Genomic DNA, 16,839 nt, shown 5'->3' with positions numbered 1-16,839 from the left:
CTCTTAATTCAAAGATGGTATCTTAGGCAGTAGAAGTACAACTACTAGTTAACAAGCCTTCACTAGTATCATTAGTAACTTAATTAACTAAAGCAAGGATTAATTAATTGGTGGGTAAATTTTAATCAGTAGAGTAAGGATGCAGTAGCTTATTACCTTGCTTTTGTTCCCCCAAGGAATCACATCTGGTTGAGGATGAAAACTCTCATCCTAAAACTGCTTCAGCATCTGTGAGATACTCTGGAGATAACCACAGAAGTCACATGTTGGATTTGGACTTCTTGCATGATGCTGGTAAGCTAACTTGGCCAATACACTTGATGGTTTATTCTTGGGCAGACTAATCCTCCCCGGTCTCTCAAAACCTCTTCCAATGCCTTGTGGAAATAATTTGTACTGCCCACTAAAGGTATATGTGGGAATGAGGATTACAGTTAGCAGCTTTGTTGTGACATGTATAAACCATCACTACCAAAATAATGTTGCCTGTGAACTGGAAAAAGAGGGAAAGAGGCTGCAATGAGACAATAGAACACAGCCATAGACGATTTATGTCCATGTGGTCTCCATAGTAAGCCTTGATTCCCTTTGAGGAATCTCCCTGTAACACAGAGATTTTTCCTTCTCTGGCACTCAAAGAACTGAAGCTCCATGGCTTTGAAATGCTGGGAAAGTGTGACTCCCCCCCCTCCCCCCCCCCCAAAGCTAAGGCAAATAGTGTGCATTTTGCTGTCCATGGCTTTGCTTGCTCTTCCCTGCTGTCCCCACCCACACAACAACAGGAACTACAGCAGGGAGAGCATCAGGATGTGGGGGGCGGATCTGCGTGGCTGCTGGGTGCTTTGCTGCTAGATCATTCTCGTTTGCCCAGAAAGCAGCAGGGAAGCTCCATTTTGAAGCTCACAGCCACACCACAGGAGGTGAGTGGTTAATGGGCCTTCGTTTACCTGCAGAAGGTCCCAGAGTCAATCCTTGGCATCTCCCATTAAAGAATTTCAGGTAGTGGGTGTTCTCTTCCTGTGACCCTGAGGAGCTCTTCCCATCTTCCCCGCCCCAACCTGGATCAGTGAACGATCTGACTTGTCATAAGACAGCTTCATACACTCATAAGAAGATAACGGGTCTAGATAGATTGATTTGAAAGAACAGAGGCAACAAAGACGATTCGTACGCTCTGTTTAGAGACCCAAATTATGTCGCTTCTCATCACTCCAAGGCCAAGGGAATTTTTGTACCGAGAGAGTCTGGTTCTTGTGATAAGGGTTTAACAGGCACAGTGCACTGGGATTCTTTCAAGTGAACACTTGCTTAAATGAATGAGAGATCCTTGGGCTTTGGCCCAGTTCCTTGTTATTCATTTCAGCAGGATGTATGCAGGAGAAGCTGCCAAAAGGGTTGTGTCAGGATTCATCCAGACGTAATACTAGATTGCTTTTAGCAAGCTTTGGTTGAAAAAGCTGCCCTGCTTTGAGCATCTTTTCTGGAACAAGCAGGTGTTGCTGGTAGGGATTATAGGAATATTTGAAGCGCTGGATGTTGATCGACACTTAGCCAGACAGGTTTTCAGTTTCAGAATCTGACTGTGGAAAAAATGGGAGGCTCTACACTTACATCCAAGAGAGGTCACTTGGATTTGATCATTGGCAGCGTGGCTTCTGCGGAGTTGATCTAGATTCCTTTAAAGTGGAAACAAAATATAAATAAGACCTGATCCTTCTGGCTTTACAGGACAGATGGCTGCTGACAGCGAGGGAGGATTTAAGCCACCTACACGCAAGCATATTTTAGAACAGGAAACAAATGTCTCCAAATGTTTGCAGTCAAACACTATCTACTCAGGCGGAGGAGAAAGGCGGTTGCAGGAAGACAGGTCTGTTGGGTTTATACCTCTCAACTCTGTGGACTTTCGCATGGAATTTGGAATCTCTGAAAATAACAAAACTTTTTAAAAATAAACTTTTTTAACACACACATTTTAAACTAGCTAGCACAAAATACCTGAAGATGGCCACTACTAGCTATTTTAACAGAGCATCAATTCAGTTGCCCATTGTTACTTCATGCAATGCTACGGAAATACTAGGGTTGGGAAATCTTTTACTATATGTTTGCTTTAGAAGAAACGATACAAATGAGGCATTCCATCAAGGCATAGAATGTTTAGATTTACAGAATATTCGTGACTTCTGCCATTTCCCTTCAATGTCAATGAAACATGGGAAAAGAAAGCAAACAAACAGGTAAATAGAGTTTCCTATCTTCCAAACATCCTTCACCAGTGACTGTAGGAGCTTCAGTATATTGAAATGAGTTTTTGCTTCAATTTACTTAGAATGTTTTTATCCTGATTTTCTGGTGAATCAAAGCAGATTACAAAATGAAATAAGCGTAAAAATAAAATGGATGGAAACAGAAACAATAGGCACCAATGCAAAGCTCAAGCAGGTAGGAGCTAAAAGGACATCCCAAGCTGGTAATAATTCGATTGGCATGGGGCATAATAGGGCTGCTAATCATTGGCTTAGTTTCTGCGGTGTTATGGAATGACTGTGAACCAGAGGCATAGCAAGGGGGAAAAGCGCCCGGTGCACTGGTGTGTCCGCCATCCCTGTCCCGCCCCTCCACGCCCTCACCACACTCCCACAGGGGCACGCGCCCGGTGCGTCGTGCCTCCCTGTCCCCTTGGAGCTACGCTTCTGCTGTGAACATTCCAGCTTTCCAGAAGTTTGAAAAAAAAGTGTCATCCGTAAGGGCAGTTGGGGGCATATGCTGGCTGCTTATCATTACTTGTGCAAATGAGAGTGAGTGGAAGTGGGGCAAATGGGAACACATGAGAAAGGAAAGGTGGAGTAAACACAGAAGGCATATTGCCTGAAAGAGCACATCTGCAAAATTAGACAGGGCTACACTTTACGTGCTTATGAAAATGACTGCAGTGGTGTTTACGCAGGTATTTCCAGTTCACACAGTCACTCCTGCTTGTAATTAGAGATTGCTGATAGACGCAAGGATGCACTGAGAAAGGGGGTTGTAGTACTCTCTCTGAGCAGGTCATCAATTTCTGGCTAATCCAGAAAGGGAGTGCACATGAAAGGTCTATGTAATTAAAGATGGAGCAGCAGTTGCATGATTATTTTAAGCTGTTAAGCATTCCTTATGGCGAGGGACGTTTGAAGGCATATAATATGGGAATGCACGTTATGAGGTTCCATTTTTACTTTTGCTTCCACTACATGAGTGACTCTTTGATCTTCACAGATGCTACACTTAGAATCAAAGACTCATAGAGTTGGAAGAGACCCCCAAGGGCCATCAAGTCCAATCCCCTGCAGTGTAGGAACACACAATCAAAGCATTGCTGACAGATGGCCATCCAGCCTCTCTTTAAAAACCTCTAAAGAAGAAGACTCCACCACACTCCATGGTAGTGCATTCCACTGTCGAACAGCCCTTACTGTCAGGAAGTTTTTCTTGATGTTTAGGTGGAATCTCCTTTCTTTCACCTTGAACCCATTACTCCTGGTCCTAGTCTCAGGAGCAGCAGAAAACAAGCTTGCTCCCTCACCAACATGGCGTCCTATCAGATATCTAAACATGGCTATCATGTTACCTTTTAACCTTCTCTTCATCAAACTAATACCCAGCTCCCTAAGTCTCTCCTCATAGGTCATGGATTCCAGACCTTTTATCATTTTGGTAGCCCTCCTCTGGACCCGTTCCAGCTTGTCCATATCCTTCTTGAATTGCGGTGCCCAGAACTGCACACAATATTCCAGGTGAAGTCTAACCAACGCAGAATAGAGAGCTACAATTACATCCCTCTAGACACCATACTCCTGTTGATACAGTCCAGCATTGCATTGGCTTTCTTGGCTGCCACATCACTTGCTGGTTTTCCTTTTCTGACCATCAAAGCGCAGCCTTCTCAGAAAGAGGCCAGTTGAGTAACAGGCTGGCTCAGATGGGGAAAAATATATATAAATGGTCACATTGGTCCATGCAAAATCACAGAGTAAGAATAAAATTCAAGTAATTCCTTTAATTAGGATCAATCAAATTGGCACAAAACAGGAGTTTAGGAAACATTGCCCCTTTGTCTCCAGTTGTCTTTTTAGCTTTTGCAGGAGAATTTTGCTCTCTGCAAATGGAATTTTATCTCAGCACATGAAGCCCTTTTCCTCAAGGGACATAGCCCTCTTTTTATTGCTCTTAGCACTGAATAACAAGCTGTTTTGTTGGCTAAAGACAGCAGCATCCAGGGCTCAGGGTGCTGGCTGTAAAATCAACATGAAATCAGTGCAGCATGGCAAATTTAGCCTCTTTGGTGGCTTGTCTTCTTGTGAACAAGTGGATGTCACAAGCAGGACAATGGTTGATTCCCCACCAAAAAAATGAATGTAGATACAAACTGGTTTGGAAAAAACTGGGATCTTTTCAGCACGGTTTCAGCATCCCCACTGCAGCTTCTGCCCCACAAATGATCCATGTTCGCAGAAACGCAGCAGCAATGAAGGATTCCCCACTGAGGCGGATTGAACATGCGATCTGCTCAGGGGCTATCCTGATTGGCTGTTGCGTTGTATTGGGGCGGGATTTTTTTTTTCAAATTTCCGGATCATGTGCAGAACGACCCTATGTGGAAATGAAGAAACGGGTGATTAAAGCAAAGCCCTGTTTCCGCGCACTTCCATGTAGTCGGATCCACATGGAAATGATGTATAGCACTGCTTTGCATTGCCTTCTACTCAGTCAATCAGTCAAAACCGGCCCCATGTTGCTTCGTATCCACATGGATCTCTGGTCCGCGAAAAAAAAGGCTGCACGTGCATCGCGCACAGCCCACTGCGTTCTCATTGGATGGGAGGCTCCACGTCACTACCAGTGGCGGGAAAAACGAATCCAGATTCACCCCCCTCCCCAACTTCCCCACTGCTCCATATTGCCCACGTGTTTTTTTAAAAGGTCTACTTTTCTTGCAGGTTCTAAAATAATGTGTGCTTGGGGGGGGGGGGGGCAGAAATGGGATGAAAGTGTTCAGCGCTGGTGCAGTGGGAAGTTCTGCTGGAAACCTGGATATTTTGTGTGACGAGCATGCATCTAATCCTCAGTGGGGAATCGACCAGTGAGGTCAGAAGTCCACTTCCTGCTGTCTTTTCTGCTTACTCGGCAACTCATTGTGAGGACAAGAGATGAGTCCAGTACCACTTGAAAGGTCAACAAGGTTTCTAGGGTATAAACTTTTGAGAATCAAAGCTACCTTTCCCAGTTATGGCTCCCTCCCTCCCTCCCTCCCTCCCTCCCTCCCTCCCTCCCTCCCTCCCTTCCTTCCTTCCTTCCTTCCTTCCTTCCTTCCTTCCTTCCTTCCTTCCTTCCTTCCTTCCTTCCTTCCTTCCTTCCTTCCTTCCTTCCTTCCTTCCTTCCTTCCTTCCTTCCTTCCTTCCTTCCTTCCTTCCTTCCTTCCCTCCTTCCCTCCTTCCCTCCTTTTTCAATTCAATTTCTATTCCACCCTCTCCCCACAGGGCCCAGGGTGGGTTGCAACATAAAAATTCACAATATATATAATTAAAACTTTAAAATACAACATTATCATATTATAATATTTAAACAATAATAAACAGATGGTGAATAAAAAAACACCTTCTCTATTCCCTCCCGTGGAGGCTGAAAGAAGATGACATTGTTCTGTTTAATCCAGTTGGCTAAATGATAAAGACCCGATGGAACAGCCATGTTTTACAGGCCCTGTGGAATTGAGTTAACTTTCGCAGGGGCCTAACATCGCTTGGTAGCTTGTTCCACCAAGTTGAAGCCAAGGCCATAGAAGCCAGCTGGATAACGCTCGGGCTGGGGATCATCAAAAAGATCCTCTCCGATGAGTGGAGGAGCTGTTGAGAGCAATATGGGGAGATGCGGTCTTGAAGATATGTGGGTCCAATACCGCTTAAGGCCTTAAAGGTTAACACCAACACTTTGAAAATGATCCGGAACTCAACCGGCAGCCATTGCAGTTGTTTAAGGACCGGCTTTGCCAGTGTGCAGTATCTAACGAAGGGAGCTTTGACTCTCAAAAAACTTATACCCTGGAAATCTTGTTGGCCTTTTGAGGTGCTGTTGAACTTGAGTCGTCCTCTTCTACTACAGACCAACACAGCTACTCATCTGTTGTGTGAACAGAGCTCTGAAATTTAAAAAGCTAGTTTCTTGAAAGCAGAAGCACGGTTAGTTTTATATACCGAATGGGGCCCCTGCCTCTGACCTGTTAAAGTTGCTTAACACGCATATGGTCACTCCATACTCTGGAGTTTGTTGGGTAGATTTTACAAGATAACTGTTAACACATCACCTACCGGAGCAACACTTGACACGAAAACCAACATCATAGGCAGCATAGCCATTTTGGTCCTATCACGTGGTATCTGAGAAAGAGACCTTTGAATCGCAAAAGCTTATAATCAGTGGTGGGATTCAGCCAGTTCGCACCACTTCGGCAGAACCGGTTGTTGAAATGGTGCTTGTAAACAACCAGTTGTTAAATTATTTAAATCCCACCACTGCTTATAATGCCCTGAAAATCGTGTTGGTCTCTAAGGTGTTCCTGAACTCAACTCTAGCTGCTCTGCTGCAGACCAACATAGCTACCCTCTGAAAGTGTCATCATGTTGAATGTCACTCTCCTTTAGTCTCGTAGGCATGGAAACTGGCGGGGTGATCTTAAGCCAGTCACACACACTCAGCCTAGCCTACCTCACTGGGTTGTTATGAGGATAAAATGGGGGAAGTATGGATGTTGTAAGCCAGTTTGGGTTCCCCTTTGGTGAGACAGTGGGGTAAATTATGTAAATCAATCAATAAACAAACATGGAGAGAACACAATGGTGCAGTTATGCAAGGAATAAAAGAAAACATTTAGGTACAGGTGACCTAATTTTCTGATCAGGATTTATCAGCAGCTGACCAGCAGCAGTGGCATAGTGGTTAAGAGCAGGTGCACTCTAATCTGGAGGAACCGGGTTTGATTCTTCGCTCTGCCACTTGAGCCGTGGAGGCTTATCTGGGGAATTCAGATTAGCCTGTGCACTCCAACACGCGCCAGCTGGGTGACTTTGGGCTAGTCACAGTTCTTCGGAGCTCTCTCAGCCTCACCTACCTCACAGGTGTTTGTTGTGTATGGGGTGGGGGGGGGGAGAAAGGAGATTGTCAGCCCCTTTGAGTCTCCTTACAGAAGAGAAAGGGGGGACATAAATCCAACTTTTCTTTTTCTTCCTTTTCTCATGTGTTCTTTAGTTCTGTCTCAGCTAGCCTTCCCAAGAAGCTGCGGGTCAGGAATCAGTCTAGAATTTCGATCATCTGGAGAGGAGTTATTCAGATGTTCAGTTTGAAGCCGTTTGCAGCAAAAGCATATCCTGTCTCTGGCTTTAGCTATCATCTCTTTCAGGTATGAGCACAGTTGACCTGGTTACAGAAGCAGCATTTTCTATCGCCCTTCCTCTCCGCTTTCATTGAGGGGGAGTATTGCTGAGTTTGTTGCAATTTCACTGTTTCTTAAACCAGATCCCTCTTTTCTGCAAAGCAGCATAAAACTGTTGAGGAACTTCATTCTTCAGTCTGTGCTGCTGACTTAGATTTCATGCACTTTGAATGAAACCAGGAAGGTGGAGGGGTGGAGCAGGTGTCAATCGGAGAAGCAGCTGCTAAATAAGCCTTTTCAGCATCAAGAGCTGGCTCGTGGAACAGCTGATAGCAGTTAAAACCTAATACAAATATCAATCAAAATGTAATTTCAGTGGTGCCTGAGTCCAAGCATGATGTCGGAATGCCTGACTGCAGCCTTCTCCCTCTGTGACCTCAGCAGCAGCCATTGGTAGCTGGCAGGAGCTGTCAGCTGAGACCAGACCGGAGTACAGCAGAGGGTTCCTGGCAGCTGTCTCTGGTCTAACGGAGGGAATGCAGCTGGGAAACAAAAGGAACAGACCTCAGATTCTTTTCTGTCATTCCTTGCAGCATGTGCCTGCCAACACCCATATGCTGTCCTCCGTAAAGCAAGAAACTTGGGTTTTGTGTGTGTGTTTGCCTTTCAGATTAGGAAAGCTGAAATCTCAAGTACTCTAATGTTGCTGTGGTATCGTAAACGCGCTAGTGCGCTGTAGTAGCCAAGAGCGTAAGCTGCGAGCCATGAAATCCCCAGTTCATATGTTGCCTCAACTGTGAAATTGCTGGAGATCTTGGTTTTCTTTCCGGTCTAATCCTGAGAGCTCTGTGTGATAACTCAATGAGGATCGCTGCAAAAAAAAAGGCAATTTTGATTATAGGGATGCAAATTTCTCTGCTGCTTGCTCTTGTGATTCTTCCAGGCTGTACCTGATCTACTTCAATCAAGGGGCTTTATTCTCCCAGAGGAAGTCTGGGCCTATTTGGACAGCGTATGGCCAGCCAACACCAAGGTATCCCTGTCTAAAAAGGCATTATTTTCTCTGATCTGATAGGCTCTGATACTCTTACACATTGAAGCCCTTTCTTCAGGTAGGCTAAGTTTCTAACTAATGTCTGGTGGGGCTTTATGTAGCTGTGATTACAGGTAATCCCCTGATTCCTTCTTAGAGGTGTTGCTTCTTGATACAGTATAACCTCTGAAGCTGTGATTGGAAAGGAAAAATAACACGGGGGTGGGGGTGGGGAGCGCGATGACGATGACTTTTTAATCCTTCACCCTCATGCTGTTTTTCCACCTTCTACCTATCCAACTCACCACTTTAGCCTGTGCTGATACCTGGATCATTTCACAGTCGAAATGGTTCGGCGAGAGGAAGGCAGTTTGCTGTAGAAAAATGGCAAGAGAGACTTGATCTTTTGTTGTTTCGACTCAATTGCTCGGCCCAGGTAGCCCCTGCTAACAGCAGCCACGTGCTCCAATACTGATATCCTTGTTCTATGTATAGTGATGGGAGGGAAGGCAGCGTGGTATAGCTCAGTCTCATCAGATTTTGGTAACTAAGCAGAGTCGGTACTTGGCAGGGAAATTTCCAAGGAAGGATCTGCAAAGGAAGGCAATGGCAAACCACCTCTGCTTAACCACTTGCCTTGATAGACCCTTGCTGGGGTCACCTTGAGTCAGCAGCGACTTTATGGCCCTTTACACTCACAGACCACACACACACAAAAGTGATAGTTTTCCATGACTTTTTCCCCTGCCTGTGGATTTATGTAGCATTCCCAGAGGTGGGATCCAACCAGTTCTCACCACTTCTCTAGAAGTGGTTACTAAGTTTTTCTGAGTGCCGAGAAGGGGTTACTAAAGCAACCTCCCTGCCCAATAGGGACTGGAGGTGCGTGTGTGTGGCGGCGCCACTGTTTGAATCCCACCACCATCGGAACCTGTTATTAAAATTTTTGGATCCCACCACTGAGCATTCCATATCTCTCTTAGGAGAGTAAGTCGCATCTCTGGCACTGGGTTAGTAGTGCTAATGAGCACATCCCGAGGAAGCAGGACCTCTCTCTAGATCCCCAGTCTTCTTCCTGTCTTGGCTAGAGAAGGTGGGGCTTTCTACAGGACCTGGCAGCTGCATAACAAAACCCAAACAAAATTAGAAAGAACTAAAGAAAAAATAACAGTATATGGGGATGAGGGCTTTACTAGTGTCACATCTGGAAACCGCCGCCTTCTTTGTCCCTTGGTGTCTTAGTCCATCAAGAGAGGGACAGAAGGTGATAGATGGAGCAGCCACCATTCAGGTATTTTGCTGGTGTTATGCAAAACTTGAGCCCCCCCCCCTCCATTGCTGTTGGCCAAGGGGACACAGCATTTGCCTTCAGTCCTCTGTGTGGAATTGGCCATAATTGAAGCAGCTAGCCAAGGTACTCAGCCTAGCACCTGCCATCCAGCTGGGTGACCACATGGCTAGCAAGATCCATCAAGCCCCCAGACCCAGTGAGCAGTTCTCTTCCCTGTTGGATGTGCTGTTATCTGTGACCTGTGGCATCAGTAGAAGCTGAAACAGTGTAGGAGTGGCAGCTTACAACAGCTCTGCTTATCAACTGCTTCTCTTTCTTCCCTTTGCTGTTTTAGGAGATGGCCTTGATAAAATTCCACCCTAGCTCGACAAAAGGCTGCAGCCCTTACAGCATGCTCTATTCTTATCTGAACAATAGACAGAGATACGGCATTGTGGACAGCGACCAAATGGAGATGTTCATGGTGCCCTTAGCAGCTTACCAGCCGGTACCTTCCAAACTCCACCCACTGGGTGGCCCAGGTAGGAACCAGGACCCAAACTTTCTTCCATTTTTGAGGTTTCGTGTGGTAGGATAGAAGCTTTGAGCGAACCATCAGAGATACCCATCTGAAACACACACACCAGGGAACAAAACACCACTGCTCTGTACGCTGTGTTCCTTTTGTTACTATAGCAATGTTTCTTGTTTATGCCAGTTCTTGTTTTCCTCATGAAAGGTATGAATACTTTTAGTAGATTAGAAGAGGGAAGATTGAAGGGAGGAAGGCAGGCTGGACATTTCTGAGGTGGTTAGTACTAGGGTTTGGATAGCAAGTGAACAAAAGAAAGCTCATGTTTCAGCAGACTAGTTGTCATTTGATGATTCCACCAGGCAGAACGCACAAGACAGAGGGGAAAACCTTTTCACCATGCCACTGTCGGGAGATTAAAGTTTCTCTTAGTGTGGCTGAAGGGAAATATCTTCGGCCTGTTTGGTGACCGTGGGCCGGAACAACTTCTTGTGGACCTAGACAATTGGCCCCATGTGCTGATGTCTTAATTTTACATGGTGTAAACTGGCAAAGAATGCTAACACTGGGATGGGTATAAGGAGTGGGATGAAAGAGTCCTAGGTTTCCAAGACCTGTTGTCTTTCGTTTGGTGTATAAGTGTGTGCACGCATGTGCATACGCGGAATGGCATTTGTCTGCGAAGCAAAAGAGATTGTTCTTGATGGTATGGAACTCCATGTTCCCCCACTGAAATCCCTTTGTGTGTATTGAAGTTCAGGGGTCGGAATTATTATGCACATATTTTTATCCTCTTTCCTGCAAGAGCAAGGGCTAGGAACTTTAAAGATAAAATTGGGTTAATGGGGCAGATATGCACTCATGACCTTTACCTGAATTGTGAGCAGAATTTCTTTTGATTGGTCATCCTAAAATGCCTTCTTCTCCTTCCTTCTCCCTCAGTTATTTTTCTTTCTCTGTTGCTGGTAGAGCGTCCAGAATGCTGACAGAACTAATTCAAATTATCTTTCAGTAGCTCCTTACAGTCTGTCTGTCTATCTGTCTATTTCATTTGCCTTCATTTCTATCCCACACTTCTCCCCAGTGGGGATCCAAAGTGGCTTTCAATATTTTCCTCTTCTCAATTTTATCCTTGCAGCGACCCGTGAGGTAGGTTAGGCTGAGAGTGGGATTGGGCCAGGATCGCCCAGCATGCTTTCATGGTAGAAGAGGAGTTAAACCTGGGTCTCCCAACACTCCAACCACTACACAATTCTCTCCTTTCCTACCTAGCACCAACAATAGGGCTCCTCTCTGTCCCTACAAACTTGTCTTTTGCTTTAGTCACCTCAGATTTTACCTCCTTGGTCTGAAATTTTCTTGTATTTCAGTTTTTTCCCTTTTCCTCTGTTTGAATCTCTGTTTTTCTTCGTTTCTTATACTTAACAGCATTTTTTTTGGCTTGGCTTTCTTCCCCCTTTCTTCATTTTCCTTCCTTTCTACTCTTAGCAAGCAGCTAAGAAAGGAAAAATTAAACTGGCATCTAAGCCATCTGCTGCCGCTAAGCCATCTGCTGCCATAGCAGTTTCTATGGCAGTGTCTTCATCGAAGAAAAAATGCTCCAAGACAGACAAGTGCCTGAAGGCTTCTGGGGCTCAGCAAGTTTCATCTCACTCACGGGGGAGGGGCCAGTCCCAGATTGCAGAAACGGGGCCAGTTGCTGCCTCCCCGCCCCTGAATCTGTCTGCTTTGGATCTGCTCCCAATTGTTCCCAAGTCACAACGCATCAGAGTCGATGCCTGGCTGAGCCTGTGTGGGATCACTTTTGTCGGACATTTTCTTTGCCCCCAATGGGCCTGGGTTCCCAAGATGGCAGCAGCCGCTGTCAGGAAAGAAGTTGCTTGTGTATCCCCCCTTTCATACCTTAGGTCAGAGGTGGGATCCAGCAGGTTCTCACAGGTTCCCTAGAGTAGGTTACTAATTATTTGTGTTACTAATTGGTGATTTTGCCACGTGACTTTTGCCTTAGTTACGCCCCTCCTCTCAGAAGTAGCGCGCAGAACTTGAAGCAGTCTAGCAGGAGGTGCACCGGCGTGTGTGGCAGCCTGCGCCTGCGTGCATTTGTTTCCCACCCAAGGACCGGCGCAGCGGCTGCGTCCTTGCCACAGCCCCGCCCAGGAATGCCCCGCCCCCAGAATGCCTGGCCATGCCCCTGTCGTGCCCCGCCCAGCCCCATTGGCGCTACACCACAGTTTGAATCCCACCACCATGGGAACCTGTTACTAAAGTTTTTGGATCCCACCACTGCCTTAGGTAGATTAAAACCAGTCTATTTCTGCACAGCAGAGCAAATTTCCATTTGCCACTCATTCTGACCACTACATGTGAAGAATCGCTGTACCCTGATTTTTTTCTCTGTGGCTCTCCAAAGGTCTTGTCAACAGTCTGAGGAAAGAAGTTTAATTTATATTTATTTGCTTTGCGCTCTTATTAATTTCCTTCATGCCAACAAAACAGAGCCCCAGGGTGGTTTATAGCTTAAGTACAAATGAGAGCATAAATTGCATTAATTATTTTTTAAAAAGAAATCATGCTGTCCAGAATGACCCTGGCCTGAACTGCTCAGACTCACCTTCTTGTCACCTGTTGGAAGCTTAGTACTTGGGCGGGAGGCTATCAAGGAAGTCCAGGGTTTCTTTGCAGAGGCAGGCAATGGCAAATCACCACTGTTTGTCTCTTGCCTTGAAAACCCTGTAAGACAGTGGTTCCCAACCCAGGGTACCCATTTGGCGGTACATGAAAAATTATGTAAGAGGTTTGTTAATATGGGGGTACAATTTTAGGAAAATGGCTTGCCAAGGGATATGAAAGTCAAAACAGGTTGGAACCATTGCTGTAAGAAATCTCCATAAATCAGCTGCGACTTCATGGCACTTTCCACTTCCACCCCGAATGGAAATACACAGGGTTTTTTTTTAACACCCCATTTTGCAGGACACCTTCCAGCCCTGTTGGAGAAAGGAATGGTCCTTATTGGTGGCTTCAAAGTGTCCTGCCCCCCTCTCCCTCTAGTTGTATCACTGAATCCTGAAAGCTGCTAGTTGTCTAACTGGTTCAGAGTAGGACACCTGTTTTTTCTGCAGTTCATCTCTCTGGGCTTTTCTGTTCTTTGCCTTGATTGCTGAGCCACATTCAGGAACTTGGAGGGGTTCCACTCTCTGCAACAGATATCCTGCAAGGGAATTTAAAGTAACCCTGCCTGCTCAGAGCAACTGGGAGGATGCTGCAGAATGTCTTCTGGCCACCAATAAGAAGCACCATGCTCATGATAGGCCCAGCCTTCTGTTTTCCTCATGAATCTTTTAAGGTGACCTTTGTGTGCTGTTTGAGTCAGAATTATATTGTTCTGCTGGGGCAGGGTATTAAAATGTCTTTGTCAACATTTGGAAACGGTGACTTCTTTTTATTTCTCCTTGCAGAAGGACAGTAAACATTGCGCCTGGAGTGTGCTATTTACACAGGGCTATTGTGAGAGCAGGCAGGCCAAGTAGTGGAGAGCGGCAAATAGGTCTTTCATATAAGTGGAGTTTCATGAGAATGATTATTGTGCTTCATGATTGGGGGCGGGGGGGACTAAAAAGTAAGCCCAGTACAAGTTACCTTTCTAAAACAGTGTGTGCCACTTATGTTTTTTGTTTTTTCCTCCTAAGGCAGAAACTAGATAATTGCCACTCTGCTTAAAGACTATCTTACAAGGTTATGATATGTAAACGTTCAGAAAAATTTAGTTTCCCTCTCAATTTGTCTTGCAAAAAATATCAGTCACATGAGTACAGGTCCTTCTCTGGCCATAGGAATATTATTCCTTGCCCTTAGTGCCTGGCTTTTTCCTGAAGGTTAGCTGTCTTTCCTTGTTCTGTTGAAGTTCTACTAAACAAAAGCATGGGGTACCTGAAAGACTAACAACATTTTTTTCCATATGAGATTTTGTGAGTCATAGCTCGCTTTTTCAGCTATGTGAAGCTCAAACTAGTAATCCTTATGGGTACCTTAGTTAAGCTGTCCTCCCCCCTCCCTCCTCTAGACTTATTAAATATAAGTAACAAGATTTTTACCCTACTGTTCCACCTTCAAAAGGCCACCAAAGTGGCTAACAAATTAGCTGTATCACTGGGTTGTAACTAAAATGAGATGAAGATATTTTTTCCCTCCCCTACTTTGCTTTGTTTCCATAGGACTGGATCCATGCCACCCTTCCTTGTTGCTGGGATTGATTCTACCCAAGAGACCTCCCACTGCGCCTCACCCCTTGCCAAAAACCAGAAGAAAGAGCGTCACTTTTAAGGACGACATCGAAATCCAGTACATTCCAGTTCTTTCGCCAGCGGACACGCATCCGATGCAGCCACTACAACCCCTGTCCCTCATCGAGCCTCTCTGGGGATGTAATTGCCCCGTCGCAGTTATTCCAGAGCACAAACCACTTTTCAGTGAAGAACTGGGCAGCAAGATGGTCCATGGAGGTCTTTGCTCTTTGCCCCAAGAAACAGCTGGAGGTGGAACCGGCCAGTCTCTTTCAGACATTATTCTCCAGTTGCAATGTGATCCCCCTTGTCTCGAGGGACAGTTGGGCAGTCGGATGCTGGAAACCTTGGGAGCCCAATTGCAGCAGGCAGGGATTTGCGCGGATCACAATCCGCAGTGCATTGGGAACTCTCTTGGTCTTCCTCCCTCTGAGACAGTCTTCCCAAATCAATGTGGAGTGGATGGAGGGCATGGGGCAAATGTCTTGGACGCCTCCCTCTTGCTGCGTATGCTTTGTCCCGAAGCTGTGCCACCTGCCAAAGCATCCGAGGCTCCATCGCTGCTCCAGATCCCCAGTGCCACACCTGTTGCTGCAGATTCTCTCATGGAGGAAGCGTTATCTCTCATCCAGTATGTGACACAGTTGCAGCCCCATACGACCCCAAACCAGGAACCTGCAATGTCACTAGAAACTCCCCCTGTGCTGTCCCAGGCTCTAACTGGGGCAGAGTTCCCAGCAGTTTATCAAAATGATGACAATGGGTATGCCCACATCCAGCGGTTTCTGTCCTCCCTGGGGGGACAAACACAGTCCCCTGCTACTTAATCTGTCCTCTAAGCAGCTCTATAAATCTCTAGATAAGGAGCATGAGCTTTGGGGATGCATTATCTGAACATTGGTCACAAAATGCTCAAGAGCTGCTTATCAAGGAGAACTGAATGGCTTCAAAGAAGATTTGGCTTGACCCCAGGAGTGGGCAATATAACACAGAAATTCATTTGGCCCGTGATTGTGGCCCGTGATCAAGAGAGTAAGTGAAACAGGGAGTAACCATTAAGGTTTTATACAAGCAGTCAGGTTCTGGTAGGTCTACCTAAAAATAACCTGTCACCATTACAGTCTGTGCTTCAGGCCTGGGGGTCAAGGTACAGTTTAATGAAAAGGAGTTGGAAATGGTTCGGCCATCTTTTAGCACAATTTAAACGTTATTTTGGGGAAAAGAAAAAAAATGAGAAGGGGAGACATAATATTGAATCTGCCTTTTATTACTTTTGCAGCTTCTTAAAAAGACTTTAAAAACAGTATTCTGTTTTTCAAAAGAATCTTGTTGATTCAAGATTCACAAGATCCCTTTCCTTTGGCAAGCCTGAATCTAAGTTCAGAACATTTCCCCAGTGAATTTGATGGCAGAGCACTGGTGATAATTTTGTATTCACTAATAAGTATAGGTATGTTTGTATTTTACAAGTCCGGAAGTGGAATTAAAGTGTGGGCAAGTGAGAGAGGGAAGGAGAGACCCAACAAGAAAAGTGAGAATTGAGACAGTAGGTAGTAGTTTTGTTGTCTGAATACAAGATGCCATTGCAGCAGATTTTTGTTTTTGTTTCCATTTTGCCAAACAGTTCTGAATATTTTCAACGCAATAAAGCTTTTATTGTGGTTTTACAAGGGTCTCTTCTTGTTCAGACATGTTGTGTATTAAAAAAAACTCTGGGCACACCTGGAACTTAAGTGAAATTTGGAAAAAGTTTTTCAGCTGTATCCTTCCAATTTGGCTACTAGCATTACATTAGGCTGGCCATCTTGGTGTAGTGGTTAAGAGCAGGTGGATTCTAATTTGGAGAACTGGGTTTGATTCCCCACTCCTCCACCTGAATGACAGAGGCTTATCTGGTGGACCAGATGTGTTTTCGCACTCCTACATACCTCCTGGGTGACCTTGGGCTAGTCACAGTTCTTTGGAACTCTCTCAGCCCCACCTACCTCACAAGGTGTCTGTTGTGGGGAAAGAAGGGAAAGGAGCTTGTAAGTCACCTTGTGTCTCCTTACAGGAGAAAAAGGTGGGGTATAAATCCAAGCTCCTCCTCTTCTAGTAGCAAAGTCATTCTAACAATCCTATTTAACCCAGACCCTGGCATGTTGCAGAAGTAGTGTTGATATACCAAGGAAAGTTTACTGCATAGCAAAGAACTGCAGATGCCTTCAACAAGATGCTGCACGCTCAAAGACCAAGTTTCCCTGCTGGAAAATCCTTTACCAATCCCAAATATGACAGACCCTAAACATGAGCAAAACCACTTCTCCCAATTAG

General features: G+C 45.4%; 1 protein-coding gene across 1 annotated transcript; it reads left to right on the top strand.

The window, feature by feature from the left end:
* Positions 1-234: 234 nt before the first annotated feature.
* Positions 235-16,178, top strand: LOC125435200. Its single transcript, XM_048501336.1, has 6 exons — positions 235-294; positions 1,734-1,870; positions 7,285-7,435; positions 8,352-8,441; positions 10,067-10,253; positions 14,458-16,178. Exons 1-6 carry the CDS (start codon positions 286-288, stop codon positions 15,351-15,353), a joined length of 1,470 nt encoding a protein of 489 aa, XP_048357293.1. The 5' UTR covers positions 235-285; the 3' UTR covers positions 15,354-16,178.
* The last annotated feature ends 661 nt before the right edge of the window (positions 16,179-16,839 follow it).

Source organism: Sphaerodactylus townsendi, linkage group LG06 (genome assembly GCF_021028975.2).
Source record: "Sphaerodactylus townsendi isolate TG3544 linkage group LG06, MPM_Stown_v2.3, whole genome shotgun sequence".
Classification (NCBI taxonomy): Eukaryota; Metazoa; Chordata; class Lepidosauria; order Squamata; family Sphaerodactylidae; genus Sphaerodactylus; species Sphaerodactylus townsendi.
The sequence above is the reverse complement of the archived record's forward strand: the minus strand, read 5'-3'. Positions and strand labels throughout refer to the sequence as shown.